The sequence below is a fragment of the Symphalangus syndactylus genome, chromosome 12 (genome assembly GCF_028878055.3).
Source record: "Symphalangus syndactylus isolate Jambi chromosome 12, NHGRI_mSymSyn1-v2.1_pri, whole genome shotgun sequence".
Taxonomy (NCBI): domain Eukaryota; kingdom Metazoa; phylum Chordata; class Mammalia; order Primates; family Hylobatidae; genus Symphalangus; species Symphalangus syndactylus.
In genome coordinates this window covers 144400615-144419732 of record NC_072441.2, presented here as the reverse complement: position 1 = coordinate 144419732, position 19118 = coordinate 144400615, and the positions used below count along the sequence as shown (strand labels likewise).

Here is a 19118-nt window from a genome sequence, read left to right as displayed (position 1 = left end):
ATCCAAGAATGTAATAGCTTAATGCTTTCACTACTATTGTGAGCGAAAACTTTTCCCTGTGTTTTTGAGCTGAGATGATGGCTTGCATTCTAAAATTCATTGATTTCCTCTAGTAACCACACCCACCCCCTTAAGATTTCCTAGGTGGTCAAATGCATTATCTGCAGTGTAATATTTTACTTCTTCATCTTCTATGTATTATGCGTTTTTGTTTCTTTTTTTTGATAGCTATTGCTAGCATTTCTCATGATATATAAAATAGGAATGATGACAGAAAGCTTCAGACTTGGAATCAGAAGACATGGGTTCGAGACCTGGCTCTGCCATAGACCAGCTGAGTAACCTTAGGCAAAGCAAGCTACTTAATCTCTCTGAACCTTACTTCTCTAGTTTCTGCACTTGGAAAATGATGGGGCTGAACTTTAGTGTATCTCAATGAAGTCAGAGTTGGATCCTTATTTAAAATAGTCTCTCTTCATTGTGGGGTTTTGTTTTGTCTGTAGTTTTAATAAAGAATAGATGTTACAGGCTACTGAATGGTATGTTGACATGTATTGGGAAAATTAAACTTGAACCGTAGATCTATATTTTCCGTGTTCTGAGGCCAGTGATTGACTTCTCTCCTGTTGTCTGCACCTTTCATTTTAGAGGTAAATTATTTAACTGTTGAAGTTGATTCTTTGAATATGACTGTGAATTTGGTTAGCTAAGATTTCGTGTCAGGTTTTTGCCTGTATATTCATAAGTGAGATTTTGGCCATAGAGTTTTTTTTTCTTTTTATGTGTTGCCCTTGTTTATCTCATTTTTGTCTTTCAAAATATTTTTGTACGAATTATTGCTTTATTCTTTTTTTTTTTTTTTTTTGAGATGGAGTCCTGCTCTGTCACCCAGGCTGGAGTGCAGTGGTGCGATCTCAGCTCACTGCAACCTCCGCCTCCAGGTTCAAATGATTCGCCTGTCTCAGCCTCCCGAGTAGCTGAGATTACAGGCACCTGCTGCCATGCCCAGCTAGGTTTTTTGTATTTTTAGTAGAGATGTTGGCCAGGCTGGATGATTTTCTTTTCTTTTCTTTTTTTTTTCTTTTTCTTTTTTTTTATTTGAGAAAGAGTCTCACTCTGTCGCCAGGCTGGAGTGCAGTGGCGTGATCTCGGCTCACCACAAGCTCCGCCTCCCGGATTCACGCCATTCTCCTGCCTCAGCCTCCCGAGTAGCTGGGACTACAGGTGCCCACCACCACACCCAGCTAATTTTTGTATTTTTAGTAGAGACAGAGTTTCGCCATGTTGGCCAGGCTGGTCTCGAACTCCTGACCTCAAGTGATGCGCCCTCATCCACTTCCTAAAGTGCTGGGATTACAGGCGTGAGCCACCACGCCCAGCCTATTGATTTATTCTTTAAAAGTTGAAGAATTATTTAGGGATTCCATCAAGGCCATGCACCTTTTTCAATGTCTGACCTTGTTTTTTCTGTGGCTCTGTCAGACTTGTGCCTTTGAAGAGGGCAGCTAGGTGCAGCCAGGAGGCTCCTTGTCTGGGACTGCCCAGAGTTCTACTAACTCCCCCTAGAGCCTGGGGCAGGTCATCTGCCCTCTCTGAGTTTTCTCATCTGTAAAATGGGAATGCAATCATGCCACCTGCCTCCCAGATAAGGTATGAAGTGGTGGTGGTATGCTTTGTAAATGAGGAACCTCCTGCCCTCTCTCACAGAGGGGGCCTAGTGGCTGGCAGACTGGGCATCTTGGATTTTTGCAGATGCTTGTCCATTTCCACTCAATTATCAGACTTGTAAAAATAGCTGAGATTTACAAGCTTGTTGCCATGGCTTTTAGAATATTTATTTCACAGATTCCTTAAAAAAAAAAAAAGGGCTGGGCACGATGGCTCACACCTGCAGTCTCAGTACTTTGGGAGGCCAAGGTGGCAGATCACCTGAGGTCAGGAGTTTGAGACCAGCCTGGCCAACATGGCAAACTCCTGTATCTACTAAAGATATAAAAATTAGCTGGGCATGGTGGTGGGCACCTGTAATCTCAGCTACTCAGGAGGCTGAGACAGGAGAATCGCTTGAACCCAGGAGGCAGAGGTTGCAGTGGGCTGAGATCACACCACTGCACTCCAGCCTGGATGACAGAGTGAGACTCTGTCTCAAAAAAAAGTTAAATAGATACATAAATAGTAAAAGCGTAGCTTTGCATTACGTCATGTAAAGTTTTAAAATCTTTTTTTCACCTATTTTTTTTTTAAATTTACACCACTAATAACAAGTGAGGGAATGCTAACTTCTTATAATCCAGGGGTGCCTTTTCTCTTTACCACGGAAGAATCTTTAAAATTTATTTTCTCAAAGATCCTTGTAGATTCATTTATACAGCATCCCCTCCACTCATCTTTAAACATTACCTTAATGTTTTTCAATGAGTGGGGCTAAGGGAAATAATTCAGAGCACTTGAGGTTAATTTTATTCATCAACAAAAAGTTTATAAACAAGAATGTTCAGTTATATGAACAAGGATATACAGTATTCCTTTGTCTCCCCTTCTTAGAATGCGAGCTTCATGACCACAGGAATTTTATTTTGTGTGTGTGTTTACTGCTGCATCTCCAGCTCCTAGATTACAGCCTGGTGATTAGTAGGTGCTCAATAAGTACTTGTTGAATGAATGAATTCCTGAAGATTGGATAGCTATCATTCTTAACTTACATAATGTACATATTTTTCTTTATTAATGGGACTAATAGCTTATTAACTTTTTATCAAATATATGAGCATTATTTCTGCTTATGGAAACTGCGACTTTTCTTTCTCAATTTTACTCATTGTCTCAATTTTATGTCATTGGTAGTTGTGTCTTTGGGCAAGTCATTTAAGCTGTCAGATCCTCAGTTTTTCTGAAATGGGAGTAATTGTGTCTACTTTGTGGGGTCCTCTGTGACCTCTGCCAGGTCCCCCTGTGATTGTTGTTGGAAGTCCATCTTTCTCATTGGACTGAGGGCCTGAGGGAGGGTGAGTCTAGCCTGGTATACTGCTGGCTCCTGTTGCTGGGCCTGGCATGGAGTGAAGACATCTGGGAGTGCTTCATAGACGAGGGAGCCCCAGGGCTGGGCTCAGAAGACAGGCTAGATTTGAGGGTCGGGGAAGGCTGTGGAGGTGAGGCTAGATTTGAGGGTCGGGGAAGGCTGTGGAGGTGAGGCTAGATTTGAGGGTCGGGGAAGGCTGTGGAGGTGAGGCTAGATTTGAGGGTCGGGGAAGGCTGTGGAGGTGAGGCTAGATTTGAGGGTCGGGGAAGGCTGTGGAGGTGAGGCTAGATTTGAGGGTCGGGGAAGGCTGTGGACTTTCCGCGCACCCTCGCCGTGTGCCGGCCACTGTTCTACATGCTCTCCATGCACTAACTCATTGATCCCTGCAGCAACCTTACGAGGCAGGTACTGTTGTTATCTCCATTTTACAAATGAGCAAACTGAGACATGGAGAGATTAAGCATTTGGCCCAAGGTCACACAGCTAACAACTGCTGGAACCTGGATTTAAGACCAGGCATTCGTGACTTCAGAGTGTAAGAGGCAACGAATGCAGAGAAGTGGGAATAGCCTTAAATGCTAAGCTAGGAGGCCCATCTAGACTTGATCCTGTTGGCTGTGGGCGCCATAGAAGGCTTTGGAGGGAGGGAGTGGCAAGGCTGTTGTATGCCCAGGAGAGCTGGCATGGCCATCCCCTCTTCCTACAGAAACCATCCACGGAGCAGCCCGTGTACAGCAGCAGCCTGTGGGGCCCGGCGGTTGATGGCTGTGACTGCGTGGCTGAGGGCCTGTGGCTGCCGCAACTACACGTAGGGGACTGGCTGGTCTTTGACAACATGGGCGCCTACACTGTGGGCATGAGTTCCCCCTTTGGGGGGACCCAGGCCTGCCACATCACCTATGCCATGTCCCGGGTGGCCTGGTAAGAGGGCCCTGCTGGAAAATGGGGGTATGGGGAGGAACTGGGCAGAAACGAGGGAAATCTGAGATTTGAGATTCTGCTTCTGTGTAATCCAACTTGACAAGTAGCTGTTGGCTGCTGGTCCCACGTGAGGCTTGTGCTTGGCACCTGGCTGTGGCCGTAAGTGAGGCTGGGCTTTCCTAGAGGAGCTCACAGCCCTGAGGGAGGCACAGAGAAGCAGACAGGCGCTTGTGATAATACTGCGCCTGGTGGAAGTGCAGAGCCCTCCATGAGGTCTGGGCCTCCCTGAGGAAGTGGGAGGCAACTACAGGAGGGGGTGGTAGGACTCCCCAGAAGAAAGGAACGGAGAGCAAGTGTGGTGCACTCAAGGCTTTCATACAGAGTGGCTGTGACTGGAGAGGGAGGCAGGGCTAGATCTGGGAAGGGCTTGAAGGCCAAGTGACACGCTTTGAGAGCAGTGGGAGGCATGGACCAGTTTGAAGCAGGGGCATAACACGGTCTGATTTGCACTTTGGAAAGACCACCCTAGTTCCTGTGTAGACCGAGGACAAGGGCAGATGCAGGAAGAGCTGACCAGTTGGGTGGCTGCTGCGTGACACAGGAAAGACTTGGTCTGCCTGCTTGCTAAGCCTTGGTCTTTCCATCTAGAAAACAGGCGTGACAGTAGCCCTGCCTGCCCCACCAGCCTAGTGCTGGGATCCAGTGAGGCAAGAGGCATGCAAGATGGGGGAGTCACATCCAGTGAACCCTGACATCAGGCCTTATGTTAGGCGTTGTATGACTATTTCACCCACACAAAACTCTGTGGGGGTCAGCATTATCACAGAGAGGTCATTCTTCTGAGGTCACACAGCTAGTCAGTGGTGAAGGGTCCCTCTTTGGGGGTAGGGAGAGGGCTACAGAAAGCAGGAGCAGTTTGCCCAGGCACATTCAATTCCTCTGCTGTGTCCAGTCTCAGGACTGTCACCAAAGCTGAGACCTGAAGGCTAAGGAGGAATTAGGTGAGGGTTGATGATGCAGGCAGAGAGACAAGGATGGGTCCAGGCTGGGGAGAGGACATGTGTAAGCGCGGAGAAGATGGCCATAGTGGATGGCCCAGGTGTGTGGGCTGGTGTGGCCAGGAGTGTGGCGGAAGAGGCGGGCAGGGCCGGATCTTGCAGGGCCTGAGAGCAAAGGGAAACGGCTGGCAGCTCAAGGGCAGGGATTTGCTTTTTGGAAAGATGAACCTGGGCCCTGGCTGAGAACTGTCTGGAGAGGGCACGAGCAGATCAGGGAGACTGAAATGGTGTTACCCGTGGGGATGGAGACCACGGGGCACATGAGGATGTTCAGAAGCTGGGCTCAGCAGGGCTCGATTGGGTGTGGGAACAAGATTGCCAACTGTTTCCAACTCTGATGGTGGAGCCATTGATCAACATGGGTATGTAGGAGGAGAAGCAGTTTGTGGGATTGTTTGAGAAAATGGGATGTGATTTTGTTTGAAGTCCCAAGCCTGGGGTGGATGAATGTGGGCTTTGGAGTGAGAGCTGGGTTCAGTCCTAGTTCTACTTCCTACTAGGGATGTGAGCTTAGGTAGGTCACTTCTCTCTCTGGGGAACTGATTGATTACATCATCAATGCACTAGGGATGGTAATGCCTCCCTCATGGGGTTTTTGGGAAGACAAATAGATAAGTGTCTGGCATGTCTGACACGTAGTAAATGCTCGATACATGTGGCTTTCTTTCCCTTGTTGAGGGGTGGGGACTACACGGGAGTAGGAAGCAGTTGGGGAGGGGTCAGCACCTGTCCCTGCCCCTGCCCTCAGCTGAGCTTAGGCTGAGGTGAGAGCCCTCTGCCCAATGGGGCTGCGTCTCCAGGTACAGGGGCCTGCCAGCCCCATGCTGGCTACTTGCAGCACCCCTCTCTCACCCCTAGGGAAGCACTGCGAAGGCAGCTGATGGCTGCAGAACAGGAGGATGACGTGGAGGGTGTGTGCAAGCCTCTGTCCTGCGGCTGGGAGATCACAGACACCCTGTGTGGGGGCCCTGTCTTCACCCCGGCGAGCATCATGTGAGCAGGCCTCGTTCCCCCTGGAGAACCCCAGCGGGGCCTCAGAGATGCGTCTGGGAGAGGCGGGGAAGATGGCAGGCAAGGGTACCCTTGGCCAGGACTCTGGTGCCCACCCTGCCATCCCCGCGCTCCACCTGTAATGTTTCTGCCCTGTAAATAGGACCAGTCTTACACTCGCTGTAGTTCAAGTATGCAACATAAATCCTGTCCCTTCCAGCCGTGTCTGCCTCCTCTGCAGTGCAAGGGGCCTGGTCAGCCAGGTGTGGGGGCGTTCTTGGGGTCTCCTTTGGTCTCCTTCCCACCTTTGTAAATATAATGCAAATAAATAAATATTTAGGTTTTTTAAAACTGCAGCGGAATCTGGCAGTTCGATTCACAAAGCAGCCTGGGCTAGGCCTGGGACAGGATTTCCCCACCACGCACTGATGAGCCCACACCCTCTGCCTGGGTCCTGAGCCCTGGCTGCAGCGTGTGCCTCCCCCACTAGCACTCACCTTCTCTGACTCACGTCTTTCCTCCTCACGGGCCTCCAGGCCTGGTGCCATAAGGAAGGGGCTGCTGTCAGGGACTGAGATGGGCAGTTATGTAGCTCAGAACTGGTGAATGGCCTTTGTGTCAGCCCAACACCCAGCCTAAGGCCTGGCCCAGAGTAGGGGTAATGGAGTATTTAACACAGCTGTGGAAATTCATACCGAAGATACAGAGCCAAGAAATGGGTGTGCCGGAGGTTGTGAGTGGACCCTGACCCCTTGCTCTCCCTGCAGGTTGGCAAGGCAGTCAGAGTAAAGCAAACACCTGGGGGTCGCTTTCGCTTCTTTGGGCAGTGCCTGTTAGAACAGAGCTGGCCACGGAGTATTGCTGTGTCCAGTGCCGACAGCCCTGGCATCCCCCGAGACTGGCAGTGCTTATCAGGTCAAAGGCTCCTTCACACTGCCGGGTTCCCAAATTATGCCCCTGTGGTGTGTGAGCTGTTGAGCAAAGGAGTTCAGATTTTAGAGTCCCCCTCAGTGGCTGCAAGGGGGACTCTAAATATATTTCTGCTGCAGTTAAAAGATTTGAGATATAATTCATATGCAATCATCAAATTCACCCTTTTAAATGCAGAAGCCTGGGTGCGGTGGCTCACACCTGTAATTCCAGCACTTTGGGAGGCTGAGGCAGGTGATCACCTGAGGTCAGGAGCTCGAGACCAGCCTGGCCAACACGGCAAAACCCCATCTCTACTAAAAATACAAAAATTAGCCGGGTGTGGGGTGGTATGTGTCTGTAATTCCAGCTACTCAGGAGGCTGAGGCAGGAGAATCGCTTGAACAGGGAGGTGGAGGTTGCAGTGAGCCGAGGTTGCAGTGAGCTGAGATCACACCACTGCACTCCAGCCTGGGCGACTGAGCAAGACCCCGTCTCAAATAAAGAAATAAATAAATAAAGTGGAGAAGTTAGTGGTTTCTGGTGTGTTCAGAGTTGTGTAACCATCACCACTGTTAATTCTAGAACATATTTCTATGAAAGAAATCCCATACCCATTAGCAGTCACTCTCCATTTTCCCCATTCCCCAGTCCCTGATGACACAAATCTACCTTCCATCTCTATGGATTTGCTTATTCTGGACATTGTATTGTGATGGATTTTCTGTCTTCACTTGAGCTTCTCTCTGGGTAAGCCGGGCCATCCTGCTTCAGTATCTCAGCCTGTCCTGAGAACTGCATGTGGCTTTGAGGTCATCTCATGAGCCAATGTGGCATGGGTTTGGAGTGAACCAGGTGTTCTCAAGGGGTGTCTCCCTTTTCCAGGTGGGATCTAGTTTTTGGTATCTTGACAATAAACAGGCTGAAAGCTTGGGATATCAAGAGACTCAGGGCAATCAGAAAGGGTTACTCTACTATCCCGTGATCTACCAAAGCCACGATTTACAGGTATTAACATGCCTGTAATCATCTATCAGACTCTGAGACTGCTTCCATCTCAGATCTCCAAGCACTCACACTTCTTTTGGGGGGAGGGACGTAGGTTTTCTGCTGGAACCAGGCATCTGCTGTGAAAAGCGCAGGAATCCTGGGGAGAGCTCATGGCTGGCTGCAGTGAGACCCAGGTGGAGCTGATTCCCTCTTCTGAGCAGGTCCACTCAGGGGGCATTCTGTGGCTTTGGAAATGACAGTGGCCGTCATGGAGTTTGAACAGATTTCTCACTGGAGCCTTTCTAGTGCTTCATGTTCCATTTGCAGCAAGGATGTGAAATTTACTTTTCCAAGAAAGATATACACAGAACTTGATGTGGCTTACTTGAGGGTAATAGTTAATAGTCATTTTTTCCCAGTTATTTGTTTTTGTTTCTTATTTCAATCCTTTTCTAAAGAGAAGAAAAAAGCCTGAAATGTGGAGAATGGTGAGGGGCTTCAGCCTGTGCAGGCGAATCTAAGCAGGGGTCTCCCGGGCCCCTGGCTGCATGGGCACTGCCTCCTCCAAGCTCCCTGCTGAGTAACCCACCGGCAGTGGCTCCTCATGCCTCCTGGCCGCCTTGGAAGCCAGATGTTCCTGTTGGCCACTCACAGACCCATCCTTCCCTGGGGCATCACCTGAGGAACATCCTCTTCCCAATGCCTCCCTACAACCCACCTGTGCCTCCTGAAGCCCCTCCTGTGCGCACACTCTCTCTCATTCTCTCCCTCAAGGAGTTAACAGATCTGAGCTTCCGTCTTCTCATATTCAGGTCTGGCCCCTTCTTACCCTTTCCCCTCCACAGTCCATCCTCCACTCAGCAGCCAGATGCCGTACCTCCTGGGATTCCATTTCACCAAGAATGAAATTTAAAGTCCTTGGCCAGCTGGCCCTCTGACTCCCACACTTCCCTCTCACACACTGGGTCCTGGCCACACTGGCCTCCTCTCTGTTCCTCAAACACTCCACTACTGGGCATGCATTTACTGTCCCCTCTAGAATGATCTTCCTGGGTTATCTGTGGGCCTCACTCACTTCATTCAGGTTCTGTGCCAATGTTTTCTTTAGGTGAAGCCTTCTGGATCACCCTTTAGGAAATAGCATGTCCCAGTCTCTTTTCTCTTAACTAGTTTTCTTTTTCTTCATAGCACCTACCACCACTCAACATACTCTATAACGTAACTCCATAATGTGTTCCATTACACAAGGGCAATTGTCAGCCCTTTGAGAACATGAGCTCCAGTCTCTTGGAATAAACCTGATTTATTTTCACTGCTGTGTCCTTATCACCTAGAATGGAGTAGGTGTTCAAAAAGTATATGCTGGATGGGCAAATGAATAAACATGTCTGAATCCGTCTGAATAAACATGCCCTTAACCTGTCTGAACCTGTTTACTCATTTGTACAATGTGGCTGATAACTCTATTTCCCTCAGAGGGTTATTGTGAAGATTAAATAAGAAAATGGGTATAAGGCCGGGTGTGGTGGCTCATGCCTGTAATCCTAGCACTTTGGGAGGCCGAGGCTGGTGGATCACGAGGTCAGGAGTTTGAGACCACCCTGGCCAACATGGTGAAACCCCATCTCTACTAAAGATACAAGAAATTGGCCAGGAGCAGTGGCTCACGCCTGTAATTCTAGCACTTTGGGAGGCCAAGACGGGTGGATCACGAGGTCAGGAATTTGAGACCAGCCTGGCCAAAACAGTGAAACCCTGTCTCTACTAAAAATACAAAAAATTAGCTGAGTGTGGTGGTGGGCACCTGTAATCCTGGCTACTTGGGAGGCTGAAGCAGGAGAATCGCTTGAACTGGGAGGTGGAGGTTGTAGTGAGCTGAGATCACACCACTGCACTCCAGCCCAGATGACAGTGCGAGACTCCGTCTCAAAAAAAAAAAAAAAAAAAAGATACAAAAAATTAGCCGGGCATGGTGGCACACACCTGTAATCTCAGCTACTTGTGAGGCTGAGACAGGAGACTCGCTTGAACCTGGGAGGCGGAGGTTGCATTGAGCCGAGATCCTGCCACTGCACTCCGGCCTAGGCAACAAGGCAAGTCTCCATCTCAAAAAAAAAAAAAAAAAAAAAAAGAAAATGGGTATAAAGTACTTAGTCCAGGACTTACCATGTCATTAGGTGCTCAGTAAGTGAGATTGAAAGGTACTTCCTGAGCATTTAGTGAGCACTTACTGTGGCTAGAGCCCGTGGTAGATGTTGGTGATGCAGAGGTGAGTCCCTCTGATTCTCAGGGAGCTCACAGTGCAGCGTGGTCACAGAGGACCTTGAATTACAAAGCCAGGAGTCCGAACTTAATTCTGTAGGCAGCAGGGAGCCCTCTATGCTCCTGGAACAGAAGCACGTCAGGATCTTTGGGAAGATTAATTGAAAGTGTATTCAAAATAAAAAACAAAAGAAAAAAAGTATATTCAAAAGGGGTGGAGGGAGGAGACCTTCAGGGCTGGCAGTGGCGTGTGCTTCCTTCACCTCTGCCCACAGTCGGAAAGGCAGACCCAGCCAGGAAACTTTTTTTTAAATTTTATTTAAGTTCTAGGGTACATGTGCACAACGTGCAGGTTTGTTACATATGTATACATGTGCCATGTTGGTGTGCTGCACCCGTTAACTCATCATTTACATTAGGTATATCTCCTAATGCTGTCCCTCCCTCCTCCCCCCACCCCACGACAGGCCCTGGTGTGTGATGTTCCCCACCCCGTGTCCAAGTGTTCTCATTGTTCAATTCCCACCTATGAGTGAGAACACGAGGTGTTTGGTTTTCTGTTCTTGCGATAATTTGCTCAGAATGATGGTTTCCAGCTTCATCCATGTTCCTACAAAGGACATGAACTCATCCTTTTTTACGGCTGCATAGTATTCCATGGTGTATATGTGCCACATTTTCTTAATCCAGTCTATCACTGATGGACATTTGGGTTGGTTCCAAGTCTTGCTATTGTGAATAGTGCCACAATAAACATACGTGTGCAGGTATCTTTATAACAGCATGATTTATAATCCTTTGGGTATATACCCAGTAATGGGATCCAACCAGGAAACTTTGAGGAGGTCAGAGAGACACAAGTTGTCAACTCTGTTCACCCTGGCTCAGAGGGAGATGGTGGCTCTCTGGATGGGAGTCATCCCTCACCCAGGAAACCCACCTGCCCAAGCCATCTCATTCCAGCTGTAAGGGGAACAAAGGGGAGGCAAGAGGATGGGGGTTCCACTTATCCCTTTGCTCCATTTTAAACCCTCTTCCTGGCACCTTTGGGATAAAGAGCTAAGCCTGTGTAAATTCAACCAGTAAAATGATCTGATTGTCAGTCCTCTGCTGAAAGCCCTTCAGTTGATTCCCACTGCAATGCCAATAAAAGCTAAATTGCCCGAGACGCCTGCCCACCTCTCCCACCTCATCTCATGCCACTCTTTTCTCACATTTCAGTTTCTCACATTTACTGACTTCTTTCTTGTCTCCAAGTCTTCGCCTTTGCTGTCCCCTTAGCTACTCTCGCCTTGGCTCATTCTCATCTTAAAGGCCTCAGCTTGAATGTTGCCATCTCAAGAAGGCCTTTTCCAAACATCCTGTTCAAAGTAGCCCCCACCAACTTAAGTGGTCATATTTTACAGGGATTAGGTTCTAAAGACCATATTTAAGGTGAGAAACATATGGTCAAAATTATCATTGAAAATCCCTTAGAAAGCTATCATATTGGAATCTTGTTCATCACATCCCCTTTCCTTTCCTTTTCTGTAACATGCCAGACACACTTATAACCCCAAATCTCTGCATAGATCTCTCTCCCTCATCCCTTCAGGTCTTTGCTCAAATGTAATGTTCTAAGTGAGGCCTTACTGACTACCCACTTCAGGCTGGGAGTGACGGCTCATTCCTGTAATCCCAGCACTTTGGGAGTCTGAGGCAGGAGGATCACTTGAGCCCAGGAGTTTGAGGCCAGCCTGGGCAACATTGTGAGACCCCATCTGTAAATCAAACAAACAAAAAAACTGTAACATTTCCATTCCTGCCCCAGCATTCTATAATCCCCTTCAGAGCCTTACTTTTTCCTCCACAGATCACCCTCTAACATATTATACATTTCACTTAGAATTAAGTTCTGAGGGCAAAGATTTGTTTATTTTGTTCACTGCTGGGTCCACAGTGCCTAGAATACTGCCCTTCATGTAGATGTTCAAGAAATAATTACTGAATGAAGGAATGAATCTTTCAGGCCTCAGCCTGGGTGTCTCTTTCCTTTCTCTTACTTTCTATCCCTTGATCAGGGGTTCCATCGCTGGGCTTTCATGCATCCTGTATTTATCTCTATTAAAGAACTACTGATCACAACGTACTGTAGTTTTCCTCTCTACATACTTGTCTTCCTGAGTATCTAATCCTGTCGATTCCACAAAGACAGGGAGGGTTTCTCCTACTTGCTAGTGTCATCTGGAACCTAAGACTGTGCTTACCACAGATACTTAGTGTCTTTTGAATAAACTAGTCTGGGTGGTGGTGGTGTGGCACCCCTGAATGGGAGTGGAGGATGTGGCTCCTCGTCAGCTCCTGAATAGGTCTAGATCCTGCAGTAGGAAGACCATCGACTGGAACGAGCTGGGGGCCTTTAAAATAACCTCAGAATAACACTTGGGAATAAGCCAGCTCCATACACTGGTGAGCCCCAGGCAGGGAGGCATGTAGGACCCCCCAATAGCGCTTTCTGCTTCTCCACTCAATTAGGTGACCTTGGGGTAGGATCGCCAGATAAAATACAGGACATCCAGACAAATTTGAATTCAGAAAAGCAATAAGTAATTTTTTAGCATACGTGTCTCATTGCAATATTTGGGATAGTCTTATACTAAAGCATTACTCGTTGTGTACTTGAAATTCAACTTCGACCGGGCATCCTGCATTTTATTTGCTAAATCTAGTAACCCTACTCTGGCAAGTCCCTGTACGCTGCATTTCCCTCTCCGGGTTTCGCTTTCTCCATCTGTGGAATGGGCACAGTTCTGAGACTTGCCTCAGGGATTCCTCAGGCCGAGAGCAAATACCCTCAAGGATCGTCCCTTTGTCCTGGTGAGTCGTATGGGAAGCGCGCTTGTCTGAGGAGTTTTTCGCTGTGTAAATACGACAAGCTCCTTCCTCCCAAAGCCTCCGTTTTCTCATCTGAGCATATGAGACGCTCAGAAGTGGAAACGATTGCCTGGCGGAACCATGACTGCTCAGCTTCCAGCCACCGGAACCCCCGGCTCACGGCCCCCGTCCCTTGAGGCCACGGTCTTCCGGTTGCGTAAAGTCACTTCCGTATTCAAGAGCCCTCTAGGCTTCGAGCCACGCGATGTCGCGCCCTCTGGCGGCTGGGAGGAGGGACCGACTTTACCAAACGGAACAGGGAAGTCCATTGGTTGAAAGACGGAGAGGTGCAGCTCCGTCTTCCAACCTCCACCAGTGTTAAACCGAACCTTCGCCGAGGGCGGGGCTCTCACGGGAAAGGGGTCAACGCGGGACTGAGGCGGCGTGGGAAGAGGGCGACCTTGTCTCTGCTCAGCTGGAAAAAGGCCCGGGGTAACACCGGAAGTGGGCTCATTTGCTCATCAGCTACTTCCGCTTCTACTTAAAAAGGAGGATCTGGATAAAAGAACCGAAAGGCTGTACGAACCTAAGACTTGTCTCTGATGTCCTTCTCAACCATCCATTTCATATGCGAGGGAAAAGACCTGTTGGGTTCACGCAGAATGTAAAGGACTTTGAAATAATTCTTGATCTCTAGGCCAAGGAGTTTTACATTTTAAAATAATCAAGCGTGCCTACTGCTTGCCAGGCTCTGCTCTCGCCTTCACTCGCATTATTCAACTAATCGACCCAGGCCTGTGCAGTGCGTCTTATGACAAGGACTCCTACCCTTCACTGCCTGTGTTGGAATCCTGGTTCTGCCAGTTATTAGCTGGGTATCCTGGCCTAAGTTACTCTCTGCCACAGTTTCTGACTCTGTAAAATAGGATAATAGTATCTACCTTATACTGTTATTCTAAAGATAAATAAATTTAACATATTTAGGCTGGGCACGGTAGCTCACACCTGTAATCCCAGCACCTTGAGAAACCAAGGGTGGAAGGATTGTTTGAGCCCAGGAGTTGAAGACCAGCCTGGGTAAAATAGTGAAACTCCCCGCCTCTCCAAAAAAAAAAAAAAAAAAAAAAAAAAAAAAAAAAAAAAAAAAAAAAAAAAAAGAGCCAGGCGTGGTGGCAAGCACCTGCGGTCCCAGCTACTCCGGAGGCTGAGGTGGGAGGAGGATTGCTTGAGCCTGGGAGGTCGAGGCTTCAGTGAGCCGTGACTGTGGCACTGCACTCCAGTTTGGGCAACAGAGTGAGACCTCGTCTCCAAAAGAACAAAAAATTTAACATATTTAAAGCACTCAGAACAGCACCTGACACATGGTAACCACAGTAACCAGGTAAGTTATTTTCATTTACAAATTGAGAAATGAGGCTTACACATGAAGTAACTTGTCTAGAACAGCAACTAGTGGAGGCAGGTTGGGAAAGTCTCTGCCTAATCTGAATCTCAATCACTATACCTGCCCCACCCTCTTCCTGTGTCTACAGGAAGCCTGTGATGATCCTAATTGCCTTTAAAGCATCAGATGTATTTATTTGGTAGCATCCTATTACCAAGTGGCTGCTCTCTGGGCATTTTTGTAATTTTAATGAAGTTGATGAGGTTCTACAACTTGTCTCTCAAACCAGGGGCAAGGCTCCTGGGAGAAGTCAGAAAGGATGGCTTCAAGATCCACCTCCTACTAAATCCTACTTATGGAAAAATCAGTAGAAATGAACATCTGAACATGTTAAATTTGAGATCTTTTCAGATATCCAAGTGGAGATAATCGTGATTTGGTGTGGTTAAGTGCTGTGTTAGTGGAAAGCACAGGGCACCAAGGGAGGTCTAATTGGGGATAGATAAAGCTGCCGGCCAGGATTAGGACAGGCGTGGCAAAAGCAAAAGTCTTGGTCAATGAGTAGGAGTTGGCCAGGTAGAAAAGTCTGGGGAAGTTGAGGGGGAGCATTCCAGACCAGGGCACTGGCGTGTACAAGGGAATGGTAGTTTGATGATTCAGAGCCCTTTCTGGGAACTGGAGTATAGGATGGAAGGTAAGAATGGAATGGAGATTGGGGGCATATTACGAAGAAGTGATCTAAAAAGCCCCCTTATCAACTAAGACAGACCGTAAGATTAAGGAAACAAAAGTTAAAGTTACCTATGGGTTGGGGATTCATCATATCCCTCCTAACTCTGATTTACAACCCAAGACCACTACAACTCTGATTGGACAGAGGACCGGCCTTACAAACATTCTCTTCTGATAAGCAACTGCAGACCCTAAGCCAGTTTCACTAGCCGACAGAGGCAGTACACAAACTGTCTTTGGGTCCTGTGGTTCATCTTTTGATATAAAGAGTCAAATTCTACCTCATTTTAATGCTAAAATTCTGCCCCAAAGTGAGCATGGGATGAGTGTTACATATATGTTTACGCATTGTGCATGCACTCAGCTCCCCTCATAAGTATGTATAGTTTTCCCCCACAATCTGCTAAATATGTATGACTCTGTTGTGTAAATATGGACCTTGTGAGGCATAAAACCCAACCTGTTCCTTCCCTCCTCGAAGAGAAAACACATTTGGTCCACACTGGAGATTCTCTCTTCCTGGTTTGCAAACTAATATCACCGATAAAGCTCTGCTTTTCTACTATTTACCGATTCTGGCGATCTTTTGGACAATAAAGGGTGATGTTCTGAAGTATCAGCAAGTCATCAGAATTTCTGATCAGGGGAGAGAGGAGGTCAGCTTTGCACATTATTTATTTATTTATTTTGAGACGGAGCTTTGCTTTTGTTGCTCAGGCTGGAGTGCAGTGGGGCGATCTCGGCTTACTGCAGCCTCTGCCTCCCGGGTTCAAGCGATTCTCCTGTCTCAGCCTCCCGAATAGTTGGGATTACAGGCATAAGCCACCATGCCTGGCTAATTTTGTATTTTTAGTAGAGATGGGGTTTCACCATGTTGGTCAGGCTGGTCTCAAACTCCTGACCTCAGGTGATCCACCCGCCTTGGCCTCCCAAAGTGCTGGGATTATAGGTATGAACCACTGCACCTGGCTGTAGCTTTGCACTTTAGATGGTGCGCTAGGAGGCAAGGAAGAGGTTGTGGTAGGCAGTCTCTGAGTTGTCCTTAATGATTTCACATCCCAGTATTCACACCCTGGTGTGATTTCCTCCCCTTGCGTATGGATGGAATTTATTGATTCCATTCTAATGAATAGAATATGTTAGAAGTGACGGGTTGTCATTTCTGAGATTCAATTAGAAAAACTCTCTGTGGCTTCTGTTTTGAACATCTTCTCTTGCTCTCGTGCTCACTCGCTCTTAGGGAACACAGCAGCCGTCTTGTGAACTGCCCTGTGGATAGGTCTATGTGTCAAAGAACAGATGACTAATCAATGGCCAGCAAGGACTTGAGGCCTTTTAACAGCTGTGAGTGAGCTTGAAAGTAGATCCTCCCCCAAGCAAGCCTCAGAATGACTGCAGCCCCAGCCAACACCTGATTGCAGCCCTGTGAGTGGCCCTAAGCCAGAGGACCCAGTTAAGCCATACCCAGATTCTTGACCCTCAGAAAGGGAGATAAGTAATATTTGTGGTTTTAAGTTTTACCTAATTTTAAGGTAATTTGTTATGCAGCAATAGATAATGAATACAGAGGGATTAGAAGCAAGGACAGAAGTAGAGAAAGTAGGAGAGGGTGGTGGTTGTAGGCCATCTCTGTAATAATGAGAACCTGAATTGTGCAGTGGCTGTGCGGGTGAAGAGCAGAAGATGAATTTGAGATATGTCTGGAAAAAGAATAGAAGACATTTGGCAATGGCGTTGAATGTGGGAAGGAGGGAGAAGGCAGAGGAGAGAGCAGTGCCAGTGTTTGGTAATGTGGGGGATGGTATTTGCTAGAGCTGCCAGCATGCAGGTCACTGGGGATGAGTTTTAAAAGTGGCTCCTTGAGATTTCTGGCAACAACAAGATAGATCAACAAAGCAGACTCAAGGTTGGTCAAAGAAAACAGCCACTGTGGGCTGGGGAAGAAATAATGCAGGAAAATAGAATCAAGGAAGAGCTGGAGGGAATTCTCTTTCCTGAGTTTGATTTACTTGTCAAAGTGTATGGTATACCATCCTGCTCTTCATCTAGCCATTCTCTCCACAAATGTTTACTAAGTGCTTTCTCTGTGCTAGGCACTGGGGACAAACAAGTAAACACACAAGTCCCTGCCTTCATAGTGTTCATAACTTGGTTGCAGAGAGACAGTAAGATTGAGGCTAGGACTTTTTAGCCACTCCTGCAGGGCTCTGAGGGTCTAAATCTGTGCTGTCTGCTGTGTTAGCCACCGGCCTCCTGTGGCTATGAGACACTTGAAATGTGGCTAGTCCAAATTGAATGTGTTATAAGTGTAAAATACACCCTAGATTTCAAAGATGTAGTTCAAAAGAAAAGATTGTAAACCTTTTCAATAATTTTTAAATATTGAATATTGATTTTAGTATTATCACTGGATAACATTTTGTATGTTTAAAATAAATAAAATAATTAAATTAATTTCACACATTTCTTTTTAAATTAGTGAAATTAATTTAAATAATATATTTTACTTATTTTGGCTATCAGAAAATTTAACAGTGAAAATATGGCTATTAGAAAATTTAAAATTATATATTAAATATACCTCACATTATATTTATGTTGGACCTCACTGACTAAATCTGTATTCCCTACCAGCTTTATCTCTCTCAGTGACTTTTAGTTAATGAAAGTTTTTTTTTTTTTCATTGAAAGTAACAGAAACTTTGAGGGGAAATGAAAATTAAATGTTAGAGGAATTGATTGCAAGGGCCTTCTGAGTCAAAGGCATAGTTGACTGAGCAGTCTGGGCAAGCAGCAGGCTCGAGGGGGCCCCGCAGCAGAGCTTCACAGGCGTTAATGTGACTGGGCTCCATTTTTGAATTTGACATCCCACATTCCAATTTCTGAGAAGACAGACTGATCAGCTCGGTTTAAATCAGGTGTATCTACTCTGGATCCAGCTACTATGGCTACGGGAAGAACGCACAGTGAGCTGCCTACTACTTTTTTCCCACCCTTACCCTCCAAGCCACTATGTTCCCTAAAAGGCAGCATGAGCTCTCCAATCTCTAGGGGTCAGCAAACCTTTTCTGTCAAGGGCCAGATAGTCAATACTTCTTTTGCTTTGTAATTCTTAGTGTTTCTTTTGCAACTACTTCATTCTGCCCTGCAGAGCAAAAGCTGCCAGAGACAATACATAAGTGATTGGACATGGCTGTGTTTCAGTGAAACTTCATTTCCAAAACCGAGAGGTGGGCCATAGTTTGTTGACCCCTAAACTGTACTTGCTGTTCCCTCTGCCTGGACTATCCTTTCACTCCTTCCAGCAAGTGCCCAGTCATCCTTCTGGTCTCAGTTCAGATGCCACTTCTTGGAGGCTCCCCCAAACCTTCCTCTCCTGACTGGTTAGTTGCTCCTTCTCTATGCTCCCACAGACCCCTGTATCCCATCCAGGCACTTCTCATACTCTGTTGTCACTGTTCTTTTCTAACCACTGGCTTACTAGTTCTGGGTCTCATTTGTTATAAACTCACCACCTGGCACTCCTGGCACGTGGCACGCACTTGAGTGTCATTGGATGAGTGGAAGAAACCATGAACGTCGTGGTTGACACATAGTCAGACTAGATGTCCTGAGATCTTGGGTAGTGGTGAAAATTCTGGGCTTTTAAAATTAGCGGCATGAGAGGCAGCTCCTGTAACTCCAATACTTCAGGAAAGCATGGGGAAATGTTTTAAGATAGGAGAATTGGAAAATTCTAAGGGCTGCAAGCCCTGGATAATGTGATAAGCCACACCTCAGCTGGGGTGAAACCAGGAGTGCACTCCTTGGAGGAGGCTTTGTGCTCCTTGGTAAGGTTCCCCGTGGAGGCCCCATCAGGCCCACTGGGTCAGGAGAGAGACACTGTGGGGTCAAGGGCAGCCTTGGCCCATAGTCACTTACAGTTACAGTTACAGGGCAGCAGAATGGACCTTCCTTGACCCAAAGGCTTGGTGAGTAACATCAGACAGATCCTAGACAA

At 47.1% G+C, this 19118-nt stretch overlaps 2 protein-coding genes across 9 annotated transcripts in view; both read left to right on the top strand.

Annotated features, from left to right (window-relative positions):
• AZIN2 (antizyme inhibitor 2) overlaps positions 1–6344 on the top strand; it is a 40492-nt gene extending 34148 nt beyond the window's left edge. For all 8 annotated transcript variants that reach the window (XM_055255545.2, XM_055255544.2, XM_055255543.2 and 5 more), the window contains 2 exons: positions 3726–3940; positions 5857–6344. In XM_055255545.2, the coding sequence (XP_055111520.1) occupies positions 3726–3940; positions 5857–5995 (354 nt within the window). In that variant the 3' untranslated portion in view covers positions 5996–6344. The remainder of the gene's footprint in view (positions 1–3725; positions 3941–5856) is intronic.
• Positions 6345–13315: 6971 nt separating this feature from the next.
• ZNF362 (zinc finger protein 362) overlaps positions 13316–19118 on the top strand; it is a 175750-nt gene continuing 169947 nt past the window's right edge. Inside the window, exon 1 of the mRNA XM_063627980.1 lies at positions 13316–14383. The gene's annotated coding sequence lies outside the window, so the exon portion shown is untranslated. The remainder of the gene's footprint in view (positions 14384–19118) is intronic.